This window comes from Daktulosphaira vitifoliae, unplaced genomic scaffold, assembly GCF_025091365.1.
Source record: "Daktulosphaira vitifoliae isolate Bord-2020 unplaced genomic scaffold, ASM2509136v1 Scaffold_3, whole genome shotgun sequence".
NCBI classification, from domain to species: Eukaryota; Metazoa; Arthropoda; class Insecta; order Hemiptera; family Phylloxeridae; genus Daktulosphaira; species Daktulosphaira vitifoliae.
In genome coordinates, this window is record NW_026099574.1 from 30216021 (window position 1) to 30238681 (window position 22661).

The 22661-nt window shown below is 35.4% G+C and overlaps 1 protein-coding gene across 13 annotated transcripts in view; it reads right to left on the minus strand.

Moving 5' to 3' along the window:
• Nucleotides 1-22661, minus strand: part of LOC126901815 (RNA-binding protein Musashi homolog Rbp6) — a 223821-nt gene that overhangs the window by 8971 nt on the left and 192189 nt on the right. For 8 of the 13 annotated variants that reach the window (XM_050678613.1, XM_050678615.1, XM_050678617.1 and 5 more), the window contains 5 exons: nt 18204-18286; nt 12360-12444; nt 9135-9167; nt 7243-7326; nt 4481-4540 (listed from right to left, as the gene is read on the minus strand). In XM_050678613.1, coding sequence (XP_050534570.1) covers nt 4481-4540; nt 7243-7326; nt 9135-9167; nt 12360-12444; nt 18204-18286 — 345 coding nt within the window. The remainder of the gene's footprint in view (nt 1-4480; nt 4541-7242; nt 7327-9134; nt 9168-12359; nt 12445-18203; nt 18287-22661) is intronic. The other 5 variants (XM_050678616.1, XM_050678620.1, XM_050678621.1 and 2 more) reach the window with 1 other exon arrangement.

A 22661-nucleotide genomic window follows, 5' to 3' on the forward strand; every position in this document is an offset into this window, starting at 1 on the left:
TTAATATTTTTTTTTTATTTCCAAATAACGACTCGACGAAAAAATAATTTTATTTTCTGAAACGCCGGCATTATGTATGCATTAATAAAATACTTTTCGGCATGTTTTAAATAAGTTCAAAATCTGGAGCGGAGTTATAATTGCAAATTATTATAATTTTAAATGAAGATTATGAAAACCACTCAAAAACTGGAATTTATTCACCTACCCGTTCATTCGCGGAGCGAATTGTTCGGTCGGAAGGACTCCTCGCTCTGTTCATCCGTACGAATATATTATAATTAATTTTTATAATTCGGCTTTGTTAATTGCTTTATGCGACCGACCGGAACGAAAATCGGTACAACGATTCATTTACAGCGGCTAAAAAAGTACTACATAAGGAGCAAGTGCAACGCGATAAAAAAGTTAACGGTTTTGAAACGATCGTACGCGTTGTATTCAGTCGGTGCAAATGACTTTGTAGGCACAGCAAAATAGAAAACGTTCAAACGTAACAAAAACAAACGATAAATGGCGAAACGGAAGTCGGACAAAGTCATTCGAAACATCTCGTAACGTATGGTGAGAAGAGCTCGTCATGGCAAAGGCCGGGCGGGCCGAGAACGAACAAAACGTACGTCCGCGTTAATTAATGGTATTCCGTCGCAGGAGAAACGTAAGCCTTTGCAGTCGGCCAACGCAAAACGGCCGGTGTCTTTAACCAATGACTTTTGGCCGACCACAGTTTGGACAAAACCACACGAGTCGGGCAACGCTGACAGGTCGCGTCTGTTGGCCGGCGCGCCCCGTTGTTATTGTAAACGCTGAACGGTGAAAATCGTTATTGGATTTGCAGAGGGCAAATGTCGAATTTATGACGTCACGGTCGTGTCACCGCGTAAAAGTCGTCTCGACGGGTAAACAATTATTGGCCGCGTGTACGACAAGACGCCGGTGACAAAGTTAGAATGGCCGTACGCCCAACATGGACGTGTGTTGGGTTTCCGAGTGGAAACGAATAGGAAAAGTTGTAATGCGGCGGCCTCGTATATCGTGTACGCGCATAAAGTTTACTCCGTTCGGGTACGCAAAGTTGTTTTGTTTACCTTTGGACGAATGAAGAACGAACGCGTTCGCTGCTGTTTTACAACCGGTCGCACACACTCGACACGGTAACGCTCAGGCGAATATGTCTGGGGAACTTTGCCGGCCAAAATAGAAAAAATTATGTAATACTTTTACGTGCCGGAGCGCTCGGAAAAACGAACCCGGAGGGCAATTGGATGCGTCCATTTAACGAATCGTACAAACGTTGTTATCGTTCCGAGAAAACGAACCGAGCGACGATGATTATATTTATTATTATTATTATTGTTGTTGTTGTGCAACGTCGTCGTCGCGTCGGCCACTGAAAAATACGTATCCGGAATACTGAAGATATTTGCCGGCTGTAAAATCAGAGTTCGGCCGCATGTGCTCCTCCGCAATTGCCTCTGCGAAAACCCGACGGCGGCCAACGCGCGCTGGAATTCGGTAACCCCGCCGGCACTTACCGTTCGCCCTACGCGCCCGCCGTCAATTTCTCAGTTGATTTCTTTGGGTTTTTATCGCAACGAGAATTCGGATGGCGGCCGCTGGCCATTTATGAACAGGGGTAACATTATCCGGCAATAGCGTAACGGGCACATAAAAAGCATAACAACCGCAAATCCATCCCCGTGGCCATCGGTTCTCTGCTCGTAAAATGCATAAAACGGCGTAACCGCAATTACAATTTTTTTACCAACTGTAGTATTTTATCGGGCGGCCGTCGGACGCAATACGATTCGGCGTTATACACCCCCGCGTCGGCCGTACAATATGTGGTGGTACAGTACGGTTATTATTTTTATTTATTTCACTAGGGCCCGATTCGATATATTTTTTTATGCCATTACGACGCGCTAAGGTTGTAACGACGACGGGGCGCGCTGTTGTATTTAATTCACGGCCGTGGGCTTAATGACGAATTAAATTTTTGTTTTCGTCGTGCGGTGGCACCCCCTTTTCCGAATCCCTCGTAACCAATCGGCGGGGCGGAACGACAGAGAAAAATAGATAATCAATCATCTCTGTGCAGTCCGGCCGGCGGAATTTGTTTGTCGTGGGCATCGTCGCCACCATCTGGTGAAATAAATTAACTGAATATAATATTCAGAATAAATAAGCGTCCACGAGCGCTATGCTTTACAGCTTAATCTTTTTAGTTTTAGTTGGACGTAATCGGAAAATTATTAAACAGTGGCAGTAGGCAGGAAAATATATATATATACTTATATCCCGTCAACGCGGTCTGGGTAAATCGTAAGCAGTAAAAAAACTACCCTAATCTGTTACTGTAAAGTTTAACGGAATATTATTTTAACGGCGTTTTAAGAAAGAAAAAACTATTCAAACTTCTGCCTTTTTTTTTTCCAGACACTCGAATCGCTTATTGGTCCTTTTCATACAACTGTACAATTCCAATATTATTATAATAAATCTATCGGAAACGTTTCAAGTTCGAAACAAACAGCGATATTAATTAGCTAAAACAAAGAACTAAAAAAAATAAATCGTAACACTCTAGCAATAAAACACTTCTAGAGGATAAAACGCAACTCTAATATACCTATCGTTATAGTTACATTAGATTTATCAGTTTAATTACTAGTACTATATTAAACAAACTAAAATTATGTGTGTGTGTAGGTATGTATAAATATTATCGTTTACTCCAATGAATTACAATCTAAAATATTTGTCTAATATTAATAACATCTAAATATTAATTGTTTTACTACCATTATAAAATTCATTACAAAAAAAAAAAACAATGTATCTTTATAAATACATAACGTAGTACACTATTACAATATCTATGAATTCATTTAATCTAACACACTGTAAAAAATATTTAACCGAGTTGTACACAATCGATTTCAATCACGTCCAGTAGATCAAACGCGTCAAATGTTTCTATTTGCATTGAATCGGATGATTAACTTAAATTTTTATCTTTTTAAAACAATTGCAATTCGTACGGGATGAGATTTGTTCATTGTAATATAAATCGGAAGTGTACAAAATGATTATTGAGATTAAAGTATTTAAAGCTAAAATAGTACAACAGTATAAACGGTACAATAGTAATGAAGTATAACACTACTCATACAAAATAATTGAATAATACTCAACTACGTTTAAAGTCTGGCCAAGAACTGTGCCGGTACACGTGGACTGTTTACTTTCATAAGCATATATACTCAACCGCTTTCTAAATTCGATTAAACTTTAACTTTTCAATTATTCCGAGAGATGGAATGAAACACTGATAAAACTTAAACGTATACGCGGCGCAAAGTTATTCGCCAGACTTTAATTCCTCTTTCCCTCTACGTTGACTAGTTTTGTTATTACAAACAGAAACAATACACGAGGAGGGGACGAGCAACGACATACATTTGTATTATTTGCTAAAAGAAAAATAATAATACAAAAAATACGTTTATATACGTTTACATAAATAAAATTTCGATATTGAATATTTACTCGTGAGCGTGTCTATAAATCTGAGAGCACAAACAGCCAGGAAACATCTGGACTTTTTTCATGCGGCCAAACACTTCCGGCGAGAAAGGTAAGTATGGCTAAGCACCTATATATTGCTCCTGCGTGTGTATATGTATACACAAGATCGGATATTATTATTATTATTATTATAGATGCGAAGGAATGGTAATAGTCGAGTGTAGTACCACTGGAAATATCCGAGCGATCGTTTAAGGAACATATCGAGAGATACCCACTGCGATTTCCGTCTCTCGTTCGAGTTGGTAAAATCCAGTAAAAAAAAAGAACATTTGTTTGAAAAGGAAAGCTAACGAATATGTGTCCAAGACTCATCAATCTTAATGCAAACTGTACACGGTGTTTTAATGGGATAGTTTACCAAACGTTATCGGACGGTGTACACTTTCAAGTGGTACGATATTAATAATAATAATAATAATAATATAATGTAATCTATGTGCACACAAATCAACTATATGGTGCTCTACTATAATAGTGGTTGCGTGGATAAAATAATAATTACACCGTTCGCTAAAACAACATAATACACTAATCGTTTTTATGGCAGCCAATGATAATAAATATAACGTCGATACTGCACGGGGGCCGTAGTACAAAACGGTTGACCGCAGGTGGAAGATAATATCGTGTATACTTCTAAAGCCTCGACCAGATATTCCAGTGTAGTGTTATTTTACTAATTCCATGTAAATACATGTAAAAGAACAACGTAAGCATTTTATAACGATAATAAAAGTTACTGTTAGTCGCCAAACTGCGAATATACACACACGCATAAGGCGATCTCGTCTACACTATATATATATATATATATTAGGTATCAAATACGTATTAATTTGAAAACAAAGTAAAAAATAAATAAATGAAAATATTTGTTGAGATTTACCGTTATGGCATTGAGCCGGAGTAATACCGCAACGAGGTCTGGTCCCAATTATAGCGACCCCTACAAATCGTTACAAAAAAAAAACAACTTTGATAACATGTCATTGAGTGATGATAAATAGAGTATATTGATTTTAATGTAAAAATGATTATTTCGTTTTAATTAATGATTAACTACCATTTCTAAATACCAACAGGAGTGTGTAGCTAATTTAATTATTAATGTTATGTACGTCAAGTCATTAAAGTAAATGGTTTATTATAACATCAGAGTCTACCTAAATTACATTAGTATTACAGCTCCTGTAGACATACTGATTAAGCCTATTATAGCATACTAAGCATATAGTAAACATTATAAAATTTGTTTGCCAGCAAACACTAAATTTGAGTTTTAGGGTTGTTGATACCTAAGAGCCTCGCCGTTGATTTCAATTACAAATTTATTAGTCCACGGAATGGATGAGTCTTTGGCAACAAATTAAAAAAAAATATTTCACATATATTCTACATGAATTAAAACATTGTTTTTTTTTTCATTAATATTATCAATAATTTATTTTCAATTANTATATATATATATATATATATATAATATAATGTATATGAGATATTACAATATAATTATTTTAATACAAACATAAAGTACATAGTAATACTTAAATGTTTAATATAATTAATTAATTAACAGCGATAACTCAAAATTGAGTATCATTAATTTAACAGTAATATTCTTAATAATAAGTTTTTAATAAAATGGGGTTTTTTTCGGGCTTAATACTAATTTATTGCTGATTAATTTCAATCAAGTCTAAAGAAAATTATTTGTTATAGATCACATATTAATAATAAAAAAAATTTAATTAACCATTTTTTCCAAATAAAATTTTTATTATAAAATATTGACTATTATCAAACAAAAAATATGTCTATAATATTGAAAAGTTTTCTGAAATTATATCACTCTTTTAAATATTTTATTTGATTGAAACCCCATTTAGTTATTAAATCAAAAAAATAATGTCAAGTATAATTAAATACCGAATTGTTGGTAACAAACATAATAACATAGCTTTAATGTCGAAAAGCAATACAAAAAAAAATAAATAAATAAATAATTAAATATCGATTTATACAAATAAATTAAACGGTGGACAAAGGTATTTGTATTTATCACAGAATGTTTGATTAATTATTTTTCAATTATTTGTGATATTAAGTTAAAACCGATATGATTGACTCAGATTTTGGTGGACATAAAAATTTCCAAAACGCACTTAAAGGGGAGACGTGATAAATAAGTAACAAAAAGATCATATGGAAGAAAAATGTTTGATTGAAAAATATACAAACAAAATTTCGACATATTTACACACACACATTTCTATAATGTAAAAATTAGTTTCCACATCTATGATCATAGTCTAAATTAAGATTTGTACAAATAATATTTATTTTTTCCTAACAAACACCAGACTTATATTCTTGACTATATTAAACACTAATAGACAATTAGGTAAAGATTGCTAATACAAATTGATTTAGGAAAAATGACTATATAATAATATAATTTTTTTTGGTTTTTTTTTTTATAAACAATAAACCTACGAATAAACCTAAACCTTATGTATTCATAATTTTCAACCGAGAAGTTTTATTTCTACAGTTCATTGATTAATCGAAGCGAAAAAAAAAACCTACAGTTAATATTACAAAGAGATATCATCAGTTTTATGACTGCACTAAAAAAAAATAATTTATTTATATAATTTACTCGCAAAATAATTCATTATTACAAAAAAAAAAAAATATGTGTGAACGGTACTCGTATTAGTGAGTTTTGAATCACATAGGAAACACAAACAAGTGGACAATTATATTGTCGACTGATAGTAATTTATGTACAATAAAACAATAACAATGAAAATCATAAAACCAATAACCGTATTAAAATTGGAAGCATGACGTTTGTGGACATACCGCCGGCGGTAGTGTATAAAATATAATATTAACAGCGGTAGCCATTAAAACACATTACAAAAAACAATAATTTTACACAAAAATAAATACAACGTTTACACAGTATCATAAAAAATATATAAAGAAAAATATTAATAAGCGTACAGACACAATACAAGATTCGATGTGATTATAAAAAAAGAAATGTTTATAATTTTGATATTTATGAATGGTCGAATTGTTCATTAGCGTTTCATTAACCGTCCCGCCGTGTGTTCCCGGACCGAAAAATTATTCACAACAATGTTCAATTTTCAAGTTTAATTAATACATTTTTACGAAAAAAAAAAAAAAAATTAATTTATTATTGTCCTTGTTCGAATTCATTTGTGGGAGGCCTCTCGGGCAACAAACATAATTTAAAGCCAACGCACCCGGTTAAATATTAATAGCTTATAATTATTATAGAAGCGTTAATATGTAATTGGCCGTTTCCCATTTTTGTAACAGTAATTATTATACACAATAGCAATAATAACAGCGAACTTTGGCAGTGGATAGTGATCATTATGCGGGTGGTGTTTCGGCCCGGGACGAGCGGATTTTCAGCCAAATATATTATTATTACTATTATTGTTGGTAAGGCAACAATATTATAATTGGGGTAGAAAAAATTATTAATAATCATATTATGTGTTCACAGAGGCATGGCATGCATATAGAAGGGATGGGTGTTGTGGTGATTGTGGTGATGGTCAAGCAGTGCGGGAAAAGGAAGCACAGTCAACTGCGAGTGGTTATTACCTGCTGGATATGAAAGTCCGAAACTAGGGTAACCAGAGAAACCTCGACTGGAGGCATATGCAGCGTACGCAGCCGCTGGAAAACCTAAACAAATAAATACATATGTGCATTAGTATAAACAATAGGCAGCACTAATTAAACAATGGGTGCCGATTTCAAAGTAGGTACTACTTTGAAATTGGTATGACACAACGAGCGATTGACAACTTGTAACAGTTACGGTTTTTCTAGTAAATTTGTTCATCAACGTTACGTATAATAAAAAATGGCAACGTAATATTAAACGGTTTGTCTTGTATGATATAACGGTAAATTTTAATGATTCTCCCCTTGTAATTTAATCATATCGTTAAAACTTTTGCTTTGAAGTGTGGAAATCAACTATAAAGTGTCGTCAAATATTTGAAATTAAATTTTGGTAATCAAATTACCCGGAGAGCTTTCACGAGTCCGGTGAACTCGCAAAAGTAATTCTTTGAAAAGATGGTAAAGCAACACTTGTTATAAACAAAATTGATGGGAAAATGTTTGGCAAACCGAAAATCGTTTCACTGTACCCGCGAGAGCAGTGCGCGATTTCTACGACAAAACGGTTTGGAATTCGGGTGATAAAATTTGAAAAGCATTTCAGCGTGACATAGAGACATTACTGAAGATAAATAATGGCTTTTCTTGGCAGTGCCGAGACCATGTAACAGCCTATTCCGCCCAGTGTTTTCCTACCGAAGATTGATATCGCGAATTCATTATGGCGATTCGTCGTCGCCCGTCCATATCGCTCGTGATTCTTGCGGCCAAAAAATTCAAACGCGCGAGGGATGAACACCGATATTTTTTTTATTTATGTACATATCCCATCCATCTACACCGAAAGTACGTCAAAAAAGACAGTAATGCCTACGGGTGGACCGAGACGAGATGATCATCCGTCTTTGCAGCAACTGTCGCTGAATGTTTGAACGTACACGAATCCATTTGTCGGATAAACGTGTACATGTATAGGTACACAGAAGTACGCATTGAAAAAACTACCGCGTTCTTTCTGTAGCGTTTTCGGGAAAAGTGACAAGGGGCTTAAAAACGAGAGAGAGAGAGAGAGAGAGACTCGGACGGCGGCTGACAAAGTTATTATCCGTAATTAAAAATGGCTCCAGAATAGTAGTTTTTTTTTTTTTTGTCCCTCGCTACCCTAAGTGCGCGGCTAAACAAAAGGCTCCGTAATGTGTACAGACAACTTTTCGTCGTTCGTTTAACAATAGCGAGTTAAATTTTTTTTAGAAAAAAAAAGAAACCAAATGTACCCTGAACTTTTATAACGCAACACATAAGAGACGTCAGCGTTGGAATGTTATTAATTATGAACGAAATAAATCGTTTCGACAACACTCGTATTGAACGAATTAATTGTACGACGATGGGACCGACCGTTGCCACCGCCGGACACGATAAAGGAATTAGTCGTGTCTTAGGATAATTTGTTATGCGCGAACTCGGCACGGCGTGTGTCAGGCCTTTGCACCGACGCTCTCCCCGCGTGCGTAGGGGACGCGAGAGGGGCGGTACCGTATCATTTGTCACTGTCTGAGACCCATCTCCCCCATTACACTCGTTCGCCGATTTACCAATCAGCCCCAGTCTCTTACGGTCTCTATTGTACGATATGTGCGAGCTCGCCCCTTCCATCTCCTCGCCCTCCACTGTCGCGGCCGAGTCGGGTCGCATTGTTTATTATTTTGTAACGACCAAGCACATCAGTCTCGGCATGATGTGTTACTAATGACGGAGAAGTCGTACATGCCCGTTAAATTTTAACCAATTAATGATTTCCACACGGCGCATAGGTACCGTCGGATTAAATTAAATTAAAAACTTCCAAACGATTAGATACTCACCATCGGGCAAGGTTCCCAGTGGCCACATGAAATCTAAAAACAAAAATAAAAAGTAACAAAAATTAGTCAACACACGTAATTGAGTTTTTATTTACACAAAAAAAAAACATCAACGTTGTTAATTTTTCAAATAAATTCACTATTATTGTTATTTAGCATCATTTTTTTAAATATCCCACTGTTATTTATAACTTAGCGTTTGGACGGACGACCGAGTAGTACATTTTTTAGTTGCATCGCTTGACCGTAAGGTCGAAAATCTGACTAGTATTGGGTACGATTTTTTGTCCGCGAGAGCTTTAAAGACTACTCTACTACTATTTTATTAAAAAAAAATAATAATAATAACTCTAAAAATGTTAAGAGTGTTACCATAACGAGTTTATCTATATTTTTCGATAGAAAAAATCCTACTTCAACACAAGCGATCGAATGCGTTTTAAGAATTCTAAAAATATTTGTAGAGATAGAAAAAAAAACTGCACATGTAATATATTTAAATTGAAAAACAAAAACTATATTGTTACCTAAGAAACTAACTTTATTTTATTCAAATAAAATTATTTATCGGTCGGTTAGCTCTAAAGCAATTTCGTACGAAAATAAACGCTAACTAGTCCAATGGAAACGTTGGGAAGTAATTGATTAAAAAACTACTAACAGTAATACAGTAGTAGTGATTTTTATAGTTTTTAAACTAACGTTGTATAGATATCTAAAGTGATCAGTTACATTTTTTACTAAACATAATAATTATGTCGAAATTACTTCTATACAATTAATGAAAAAAATTAGCTAAATGACTAATAGCTAATATTACTTTGCTAATATACTTTGAATGATTTAATTACGATGTTTTACAATAATGCATCAATTCAATTATTACAATACGACAACTGTACGGTAACTAATAAAAGTATTTCTCTACGGAGAAACTAATAAAAAAATTATCCTGTTGGATATATTAATATCGTTTTACAAGGTGGCACGTGTGAGTTCTAATACACCAGGCAAACCTGTCAGCCGCTGTGTGGCCCCAGTCTATAACTCGGACAGGTGATGGAGTTTAGACCAGATAGAAATATAGTATTTTTTTAAAGCGCCAAAAGTATATTGATCGGGTTTTGGCAACGGCTTAAAATGCCTTGGAGAATATAAGCCGATTAATGTCAGTCAGTATGGCGAGAAATCTTATATAAATGTGTTTGGTCCGTTAAACGATGTACATTCTTAACAAAAGCCACGCTATTATTTTTATACGCTACCGCAACACAGATAGTAATAATAATAATAATAATATGTATTACAATCTATGAATCTATACAATCGTGTTAACATGGCAAAAAGTGTGCGATGGCTGCCACACTGACATTAATATTTTGGAATAAAAACGTTCACAGATTTTGCGGGAACGCTTAGAGAATACTCGACGTTTAATTACACGAGAAAACGCGGATTGAAGAACATAGAAATACAACATTTTCAACTCATTAAAAACATGAATAAACCGTTTGAATGTTTTGGATTTCTGCAGACGGCGAGTTACCCAGAGTCATTTAAAATTTTATTAAGGTTTTTAAAAAAAAAAAAACACTCGAGACACGAACGATAAGAAAGTACTAACCATTACATAATTATAATAATTAATATTAATAGTCCGAACAAAATCCGGTAAAGAATGTGCGTTGTAATTACGTTAGAAAACTCAATTGGAGAGATAACTATGGAACATCTTGACGCAAAAAAATAAAATATTTCATGGGCTCATTGGACACGGTGTTGCGCAATAATATTATAATATGTTGCGACACGCTTTTGTTCGATTGTCATTATTAAATTACCGTCTGGCTGAAACCTCCGAGGAATTCGCTGACTCGATCGTTCGAACGGCCACCACATTTAAATCGTACAACTGACTAGCTGAGACCACAAATTTGCAATAATTTCAACGATAAACCATTCGTAACAAATTTAACGGAATTATCCTACACAAACTAGTCTACTCTATTGCTTCAATGATATAATAATAGTAGTCGTAATTCAACTGGTTATACGCTAATTTATATAGATTAATTATAATAGGAACTTAATTAGTTGTCATTCGTCAGACTCGTCAATACCGCTAAGATCACAACAATACTTAATTTTCAAATATAATAAATACAAATAAAAATCTGTGACATAAATTAATTTACTCTACTTGGAATTTACTCAACAACGGTAAAAATATACAAATACAAATAATTTTTAAATCGTCAACAAATACCAACAATGTAGCAGGCCACATCAGACATTGATAACTTACTGTTCTATAGTACATCCACAATTTGGTCGGGTTAACATGGGCCGCAATAGAACAATAGTTTGGTTTTCGCTACACGAGTCCCAAAGCTCTCCCGGAATTAACAAATGCACACACAAAGATAAAATTTAATAAACTGTTCGGATTAGAAATATAATTTATGAAAAATAACGTGCGTTTTATTTAGTCGGCAACACATAAGTCTCATTACGGTTTAATTTTGTTATACGTGATAGGCGAAAGTTAACAACGATACAGTTTGGAAAGGAATTCTATTTACTAATTGTGCATAATTTTATTCACAACAAATGCGTTAGGGTTATTATGTGTTTAGTTTGTTTAAAATGCTATCGGTATGGACTGATAAAGGCCCGAAGGCATTTCGACGGCCGCAGTGCCACCACCGTGCACAGCAAAAGCCAAGCCGTCGGCCGTAGACACGTTGAAAGCGGTTATCGGTTGAGCCGGATGGTTGACGGGCAACCGGTGAACGGCACCACCAGCACCGTTACCGCCGCCTCCGCCGGTCACGGCGTACAGGCGTTTGCACGCGGCTGCCGCTTGCATTGCACTGATCACTGGTAAGCCGGCGTGAACCAATCCGGCCGGCTGTTGCTGCTGGTGCTGATGGTGTTGATGGTTGTGCGGAAAGTGATGTGGTGGTGCTGGTAGCGGATACGGGGCAAATCGGTAACCGAGCGGGGCGGGTGCCGTGGAATGTGCCGCCATGACCGCGGCTGTCGACGTATGGAGATTGTGAGCGTTGGCCGCGGCCGCCACGGCAGCTGCGGCCGCCGCACTCGACATCGGCGTCCCGGACGACGGCAACGCGTGCCGTTGGTATTGATGTTGATGACAAACGTGAGAGCACGGGCCCCCAACACACGTTCCCGCACCGGGTTTTTTTAATATAATTAACTCACCGTATGTGCCACGGCCCGCTGCACGCGTTTTCGCCAGGTTCGCTGGCAACATGACTTCTTTTGGTTGTGCCTTTTTGCACTCCACCTGCAAAATAAAAAATCAGTTAATATTTTCTTTAGATATTATTGATAAAAAATGTTCATTGAATAATTTCTATGAAGACTTGCACAGCCTTTACCATCGCATTATTCACTTTATTAACGTATCGCCATTCGACTTGTAATGAAATGCATTAAGTTATAACGCGTTTATGGCATTTTATAACAAAAACATTTAAAAACTCCGGTTTTCTCAAAGAGCCCATTTAAAATTTAACTTATGAAATTTTCACGACGGCTTTTGATATGTATGTTAATAGTTTTTTTACGTTAGCTACCTTAATACGATTGGAAAATAAGATTAACCTTTGCAATTCGTGATTAATAAACTGATGACTTGATATTTTAAATTGTTGATGTCGTGATATATTTTTATACATCAGAACTAAAGAAACATTCACAAAATTCATGTTCTCATCTCACATACGTTTTTACATTAATAGTGGCTGAGGTTATAATGCAAAAAAAAATAGTCGTTATAACAACACTCTTAAGGATTTTCCCAACTAAATATCTCTTAAGATAAATATAACTTATAGATAGCCGACGATATCTTATTGGAATAGTCGAGACCGCTAAATATATTTTAACGAACGGTTGTTTTCGTAGATTAAATTCCACGAAGCATTTGAAAGAGGTCTTTTGGGAGTAACCCGATAAAAGCTTGTTTGGCAACTACTTGGGCTACCTACAAATATTATAATAATAATTCGTGGGTTATTATTATCATCCGCATTATTTAATTGTGTGCCACGTATACCTAAGCGTGTTTACTGGAGCTTTAATATTACACGTGATTGCATTAGCACGAATGGTCTTTGTGATGATCTTAATGAACTGAAATAATTTCTATAACTCAATGGATCATGTATTTAGTTACAAGAGAATCTAAAATGACACGAGGGACTAATTATCATTGTCTGACGAAATTTCTATGACGTGTAGACTCATAGTAATACTTATTAGGCGATAACCTGTTTAGTAGAACATTGTAATTTTACTCTAATGAATGGGATGGCGAGGACAATGTCAATGATGAGGCTCAAGTTACGGAAGCTACAGCAAATTCTATTTTCCAGGTCTACTCGGCATTACCACATCGTTCATACCATAGAACTATTGCCCAAAACAATATTATAATAATGATAATCACATTACACATGGATATTACGCCTACAAGAGCATTGAAATCGACCGCCAACGTTTATTTTTCCTCTATGCCAGCAATATTATTTTCACTCGGGCAAAAAAATAATGCAAAATTGTAATTGCTAATCGATCCAGCGTCGTCAACGACTTTCGTTCAACGACACAAGAGAAAAAATTGCACAAACTGCACAATAGTAGTTGCAATACGATAATATATTACGAAATATAAAATCGTACATACATTTTTTATTTACTCACTAGTTATATTAGTATTTCATAATGGAAAAATTCGTTTATCAACGACTTGTTGATGATAGTTTAGGAAAGTACACCGGGAATGTAAAATTTAATTCAGAATGAAAAAAATCGGTATTTCATAAGTATGAAAAGGGATGATGTTTTTGATTGAAAAGTTATTGTGTTAGAGATAGATATGTATATCAAATGCAGCGTAGTAATACATCTGTAAAATAAATTATATTTATCTCATATTGTTATTGGATGGCTAAATTCGATTTTATGATAATGCCCACGCACAATTGTGTTTTCCAAAGAAAGAACAAAAATATCTATTATGCTAAGAAGATTACATTCAAGTACTTGCGCATATATATATATATATATATTTACTTATACAAAATGAATATCCGGAATTCATTGACATACAAAGTTGTGTTTGATATTAGTCGGCTATCATCTATCATACAGATCACCGACACCGGTCCATTATTCATACGACCGAATGTTTGCGCTGTTATTTTTCGATAAAGGATTCTGCGACCACTAAAAAGGTCATTCATACAATTTTTCTCCCTCCGCCACTTTTGATACTATTCCCATATTTTTTTCTCGTGTCTTTGTGTTTTGGCATCATTGGAGTAACATTAAACTTCCGTACCGCAGGGACAACGTGCGTTTGTATTTCATGACAACCAGACTGGAAATTCTACTTTAATAACAATGATTGTCTGTTTTTCCCCTATGACTGGCCATGGCAGTTTTTATGGTGACCGCTTGTCGACCATCCATAGGATTGGACCAGTAACAATATTATTTTATTCTACTCTACAGGTCATAAGTTCCGTTATTATTATCGTCATAGTCGATTTTGTGGGAAATTATCAATTTCAATAATACTAGAAAATAGTCTACACGGAATCATTTATTTTCGGAGAGTAGCTCTTTAGTAGATTGTCCAGTAAACAATATAATAAAAATATATTTGCGAAATCAATCTAAATTATTAATTTTAAATTGGTTGAATGTAAATGATTTATGAGTGATCATTTACAAATATCCGATTGCAAGATTTTCAAACGTCAAATCATATCGAAGAATCCCAATGTGATTACGGGTGACCTTACATTTGACGTTTTTATTTGATTGAAACGAAACAAAAAATAGAGCTTTTACCTCGACTGTTTCTCCAAAAATCTTGCCTACGTGGCCAAATATATATACACGTCTGTGTCCGGCAAATAGCAGGTAAAACGCATTTTGTGTAAAAAAAAATAGAAACATTACGAAGTATTATGAATGTTGACCTTACGGCCTGAAATTCGTCTAATACGAGACAGTGTCATACGATTACACAGAAATTCTAAAATTAGTTAAAAAAAAAAATAATAACAATAAGTTTTAAATTATAAATCATTATACCAATAAAATACAATAATTTGATTAAAAAAAATGCTCATATTGATTAAAAACAAATTGTTCAATGCTAAGAAAAGAAAAACAAAATTGGATTTTTTATCATTATTTATAAAATAAAATCTTAATACAATGAAAAATGAATAATTTATTTATTTCATCAGTATTCGTAATACAGTATTTTTTTTTTATGATAAATACATCTTGGCGATTTTTGTTTGAAATTTATTTTCTTAGGAAAGATAAGTAAAAAAATTACATCAATCATTACAAAATTCAATTTGATACGCAATCATTATAACTCAAACCCGAAGTAATATCGTAAAATTCAGTCATTATAAAGGTCAAGTAGCAGTGGAAAAAAAATGCTAACAATCACACGCACAGAAAACGGGAAAAAATTGTAGTACATTTTTTATAAAGGAAATAAAAAAATGTTAATATTACACACAAGCCTTCTTTCTTGCTTTATTCAAGTACAGTGTCTTGTTAACGAGGAACATTTTATAAAAAATACCGACTTTGATGACATTCCGTTCGAGTACTTGAAAGTAAATTTATGTTTTCAGCAAGTACAATCAATTGAAAACAAGGTTGATCCCACAAGAACAATGAGAGACAAGTATTGTTATTATTTTTTATTTTTCAACACGTTCACCGACGTATGCGACGACATAAATATTATTTTGTTGAACTTACAGTTCAAATAGAATTTTACTAAAACAAATATATTTATTCACCCCTGTAACAGTTTTAACATGAGCAACCATATTGTTTTAAGTAACCGGAGCTTAATTTTCATAAATTTTGATAAAAACAAAAGCCGACACAAATGGGGTCAGCGACAATCGACGGCAATCTAACGTTTATTTTTAACTACTGAATTTATATATACATTTTTTTTATCCCGCAACAGGAACAACCATTAACGAAAAATAATTTAAAATACAGCTATGCAATATTTGGGCCTTTTTTTTAATTACTAAACGGTCAGAGTTTCCGACATATTTACATATTATTGTTGTAATATATGTGCAGAGTGTATGTTTAACCCGGCAGCTCTTATGCGTGTATGTACATGTATTTTACACATTTGTAGCGCTGAAGTAATGTCAAATAGGAAGATTAATTATTTTCAATTCGATCGGAACGCGTCGATAAGGTCCCCTTCTTTCCCGTTCACCAACTGTCACTTCGCTTAGTAGTTCATCGGAAAGCACATCGACAGCGGCGGCAGTGTAAAATTAAATTAACCCTTCGAAAAACATTAAAGCCCAGACTAAATATTAATTACCGGAAAACAATTAATTGCGCACATTAGCTCTGGACACCCGCATCGACTGATCTGCCACACAACCATCGGCTCACCAACCGTTCTAACCTGCAGTGTAATATACTCAGAATTCTGCAACTACTATCATCGTTCAAACCATTCGGCCGTTTTGTGGAGATTAAAACAATTCCATCGAGGCCTTTACCTTCCACATGCCTCCGGTGCTTTTTTGTTAAAAAAAAAAAAAAAAAATGAATCCGTGCGCTATAAAAATAATATAATGAATACTCCGAGCAGTCTATACTAATAACCCACACGAGTGCAACCCTTTCCAAATGATTAGTGTGCGTTCGACGGCGGTGGTGGTGTTGGTGGCGGTAAAGACCACTCGATCTTCAGTTAATGCTCTTATGCATTAATAACTCGTTACGGCAAATTCTGTGCTTTAATTCCTTTTTTTTTTTCGAACCGCGACACGACTTTTAAAGCCAAAATTTGCAACTAGCACACCGTTTCCCCATACTAAATCACTGTGCGCCGGTTAAGTAAATATAAAAAAAAGTCAATTTTGTTGGTTTCGCATAATCAGGTCATGTGCATGTGCCGCACACAGCGATCGCTGTACGTTGCAACAATACTCGACTGCGGTGGGAGACCACTGCTCGAGTTCTACTCACTCGCTGTGTACTAATATATGTGCCACGTTATTAGTGTCACAAACAGGCTGCTGACATCAAACATTTGTACGCATACACAACGACCAGTATATCGAGCTTACAAACGAGAGCCGCTCATTTCCCACTAATTAATGGGACACAGTAACTCGAAAACTGTTTTCGTATTACTCGAGTTTTCGTCCAAAGTAGTTTCAAGTAATTCACGACTTTGAGAGAAACATGTAACAATAGGAGTGTGTTAAATTTTGGAGTTTGTTGTCGTAAAATTTCATTTGACTCGAGAATTTAGATTAGCGGATGATCATAAGAAAATTGAGTATGGACAGTAAATTAAAGCGTGTCGGAATCGTTTAGATGAAAGTATATAATTTCTTGAACATCTTTTGAGCGAAGATAATACGTTTGTTTAATTACTGTTATACGACAACGAGCGACGAAAGTTTACCGGGTAAATTAATCGCAGTCAAACGAATCAACAAACGCCTTTGGGTTCCACAATAATGTACTTAACTCCGGCGCTCCAACAATGCGACGGAAATTCTCTTTAGAATAATTATTTCTGCTTTGCACCGCCGTCGTCGACCGCGTAATTAACTCAAATGGTTAAAATGCGTACGCCGAACGAGTGTATTTTTACACACAATAATAACGTACGTACATTTTACGGTTCTCCGAGAGAGACGACACGACCGCGAGAGTTTACGATCGTTTTTGAGTGGGTATTATACGAGAAAATTATATATTCAAATACTTAAATAAAATACCACCAACCGTAAGAAGATTACAACAATTACCGTCGGGGTCTTGGATATAAGTTGTTCCATTTTTTAGAAATTAGGTTAGAGTGATAGATAATGCCTACGCGCACTCGGTATTTGGAAAATGAATCATCTTGGGAAATGGCACAACTTTCCATTCATGCGGTTTAGCTTTAGTGAAACAATTATTTTTGACAGACTCTCGTCTTCCCCTTAAACGCGGACGTGCACTTACCATTTTACTGTTGATTTCGTGGAAATGTATTTCACAGACTTTATCTACGACGTCTTCCGAGTGAAACGTCACGAAACCGAATCCTGAAAAAGAAAAAAAACGGTTCATAAATAAAACATGATAAGCAACATAGCATATAAATAGCACACGCGATGCATACGACATCGCGGTATACTATGAATGTAATTGGCTCTCTAGGCGCGTTCAGCTGGCGTAATGCTAATTTTTACGCCGATTGAAAACTGAAGTGGACCTTTTCAATAATATGTACTCATTACGGATAAATTATATAAATATTTCCTAGTCTACTACCGGTGCCCGTGAAAATTACCAACTACAACCAATGTACTCGTTAGAAATAACACCCTCCTACTAAGCTGCTCTGTGTAAAACCGTCTATAATTTTTCCACTCAAATTGTACGCCGAGGTGATTAACGCTACCATCGATAACGTTAATTATTTCAATTAATTCCCCGTCCTTGGTACACCATTATTATATTACTATATAACACCACATCGTACTGACTAAGTGGTTAATTAAATTGTCGTTATTATTGCGATCATATCGTGTAATTTAAGAGTAGGCCTTAACGTGGGGTCCTTGACGTTGAATGCAAATTAGTCTTCAGTGGTTTATATTTGAGCTCGTCGGCCTAGCGACTTAGCAGAACGGCGAGATAGACTACATTATTAACTTTATGACTGAATGAGTGTTTAAATAACTCTTCGACTCCATTCATCAAAATAACATAAGCAAATTTATTTACGTCAAAATAATAAACAACCTGCCTAAGTGATCGTAAGAGGCTTTGTTATTATTTGAATATTTCAACTGTAATTTAATAACATTTCTGCGCGTATTATTATTATTATTATTATTTTGTATAAACAAATGAAGATTGGAAAGTCGTTAATACTTTAAAGACAAACGGAGGAGTTTATTTATGTTATCATATCTCAGATACCAATTTAGAAAATCGCAACGATAGTTAACCAAAAAAAAAAAAAAATTAACCGTAATTAGTTGAAGTGTTAATTATTTAAAGTTAATTCCTGATAATAACGAATTTTTAAGCGCTTATGATTATTAAAAGTTCGGTTATTAGTGAAACGGCGTTCTAGATAGGCAAATTAACAGCTTCGGTGTTCGGCGAGTACTCGTCATGTCGATACGACGAAGTGATTAAATATAATCATGATTGACGACAAAACGCGTTGCAAATATAATTATCAATCTGTTTCATTAATATGTTTTATGACTAAACGAGACCGTTATCTAATTGATATTTCTTGAACTGATAAGAGTTGTTATTTACGAATGGGAAATTAATGTTATCGTGTGCGTGTAACGACATCGTAAAGGATCGTCGTGTAGTCGTTGGCGTGAAGCGGAAGAGTTGCGACAAATGCGCGTTTAGCAATTAAACTTATTTAGCAAATCTCGTTTTGAACCGTGACCCGCCGCTATTTCTACATAATACCAACGCTGCACTCGCCATTATAGTCACGGTGCGTAGAGTTTTTTAGTGCATTGCTACGAAAATGGCTACTGTTTTACGTAAGAAAGCCATACGTTTTCTTCGTTTGTTGGGAAGTTTCCAATTGTAATTAAGGTTTATGTTCAGGGCACCACAGTAGATAAGAAATGGGGGCACGAGCAATAGCTATCACGAGATGCGACAGAAAATGCTAATGAGTTTCGGTTTGTTTTATTTCCGCTTTGTGTCGAAATTAAGTGCCTACGAAATACCGTTTGTGTTTCGTGACCACTGGAGCGCCACCAAAAAACGCCAAGTTAAATGTACGCCGGGCCCATGAGGAAATGTGCAATATGATTTAAACACTGAAAACGAATGGTCGACTGCCACTGCAATATGCTGGACGGTAATACTGACGATACCCGTAGAGTCGAGCCCGGAAATCCATCCGCTGCCATGTCGTTCCAAACGTTTAATCGAATTCGATGGCATAAGGGACTGGCAATCACGTTATACAAAAAATAGAACTGCAGAATGTTTGATTGACGGCGGCACCAGTATAACGCACACGCCATAATTCCTAATGAAAATTACTGCACCGCAGTGATTGCTCTCTCTCTCTCTCTTGTATTTTTTAATAGTAAGCTTCATATTATCATTACTGCCTTGCGAAAACAAACAAGCTCTCAAAGTCTGTGTATATGAATGTGACTGTCATTTTATTGTTATTTATTGTTGACGTCGCTTTTTTTATTGTAATAAAAAAAAAAAAGGATTCTCATCTCAGTGGTTTTTGCAAAAGGTGACAAGAAACAATATTCTAGACATTCAAAATGAATCACACCGATGGTCGCTGTTGTTTTTCAAAGTGTTCAAACTTGTATAATAACAATATGAAAAAAAATTATTGTTATTCGCAACCGCGGCACTCGAATAAAAGATTTCCCATTATTAAAATAATGAAAAAAAATATATATACACGTATAGTGTAGCGAGGCGGTTTTTTTTATACATCTTCATTTTTATGTATTAAATTTCCTAAGGTTTAATGCAATCGGCATGTGGATTAAAACCTTCGTATATCAAAGCAGCAGACGCCGTACTTTTAAAAGTTGCCACAGAAAAGTTATTAAAAACTCGTCGAAACCACTTCGTGACGGCGCGCGAAAAACCTCAGCTCAAATCTTCTTATACATGATATGAGCTTTCTTCTTATTTTTTATCCTCGCCACAACTTGAAAACTAATATATTTTCTTATTTTAATAGTAATGTATGTATACCCACGTGCCTTTTAATATTAAGTTGAACGTCGATATCAAATGAAAATAGACATTTATTTAACCGCTTAGATGACGGAATGGCTATAGGCTGAATTACTGAAACTCACTTCCATAACCAAAGAGGATACAAATTTTCAAATTTTATACAAAAAAAAAAAACCGGGCAATAGAAAGGTAAGAACCCATCGGTCAGTTTATTGCTCGACTTTCTAGGAAATTGTATAGATTTACAGTACTGTTTCAAGTGGTTTTTGTCCGTAAAGGATGCGCGACAAAAGACTACACGTATTGTGTTCACTCTTAGCCGGATGGTAAATGACCCTTATCGTACCGTTAGAGAGAGGAGGTTTCGTTGACAATATCGCCGAACAGAGATTTCTTTTTTCGCGTTAAAGACAATGGGTGTCTTCTTTAAATGTATATAGTATACACACACTGTAAGCATCGAGTCACGTCTGGGTCGGATTAACACACAGCCGAATGGTCTACGATCGTTTACCACGGCCGGTCGACCGTTATTGGACACCGTATTAACAGAACAGAAGCTTTTCTACCAACACGTTAGAGATTAAACTATTGACTGTTGCGTGCCGAATAAATTGCGAAAATACTCTAAAACGTTTTAGCTTAACAACGGCAGGCCACATGTTTTACAATATCGTCCGACGCAATTCGTCCGAGGCTTCCAGTTCGTGAACGAGATTATAGCGGATCGTATCGTTTTGAAACCTTTAATGTGTAACACGCCTAAATGTAAGCTTATTTCCACAATTCAACGGAATGTATTCTGCGTTTGTGCCGCTATGAATCAATGTTAATGCAGTGTCTGCGGAACTTTAAAGGGAGTTGTGGCGCCGTCGACGACCAATGTCTACATAATATTATTATTGTTATCGATGATCATCGAGCTGGTTCGAAATTGTATTCAAGTCGAAAGAGTTTCTAATCGGATCGGAGAAGGCGCACGAAGGACATGTGTATTTTTGCACGGGAAATTGGCCAAAAGAAAACAATGACAACAGCAACGAGACAGCTTTGTCCTTTGGTGCACTTTTATTGTGTTTGACTCGGAGACAATGGATTTTTCGATAAGTATACAATGAAAGAGTCCATACAACACGGTCGTTTTCAAAGAAATATTGATGGAAATTCCGTTCGTGTTGTTATCGTATTACTTTTGTTTCAACTTTGTTGTCAACAACAATGTTTTAAACGGGAAACATTTAAATAATACACAGAATTCGGTCACCACCCCAACCTTACTACCTGCGTTTAATAACATGAGCTTGGAACGCCAACCTTCAGCTGTGAGGTATGGTGGTGGCCGGCAACTTCCCACGCCGCAACTATTATGCGCATACTGTTATTATAATCATTATTATTATTATTGTAATACCGGCACATTCTATTTCGGGCATCTACCGACCGGTATAATTATTTAAATACGACGGCTCGAAAGGTCCGTGCGTGAGTCCGTCCTGCGTTTTATTGCATTTCTATATTTTGACCACGAGGCGTGTACCTTTGACTATAAAGGTAGCGACCGCAAGTTGCGATGATTGTTGTACACACCGGGTTATCAGGTGCACGCGTTGGAATAAACATTACGGCCATTGGTCGAACATAAATGCAACGGCAAGAAAAAACAAATTAAATTATGTACGACGAACGCTGTGCACACTATAACTATAAAAGAAA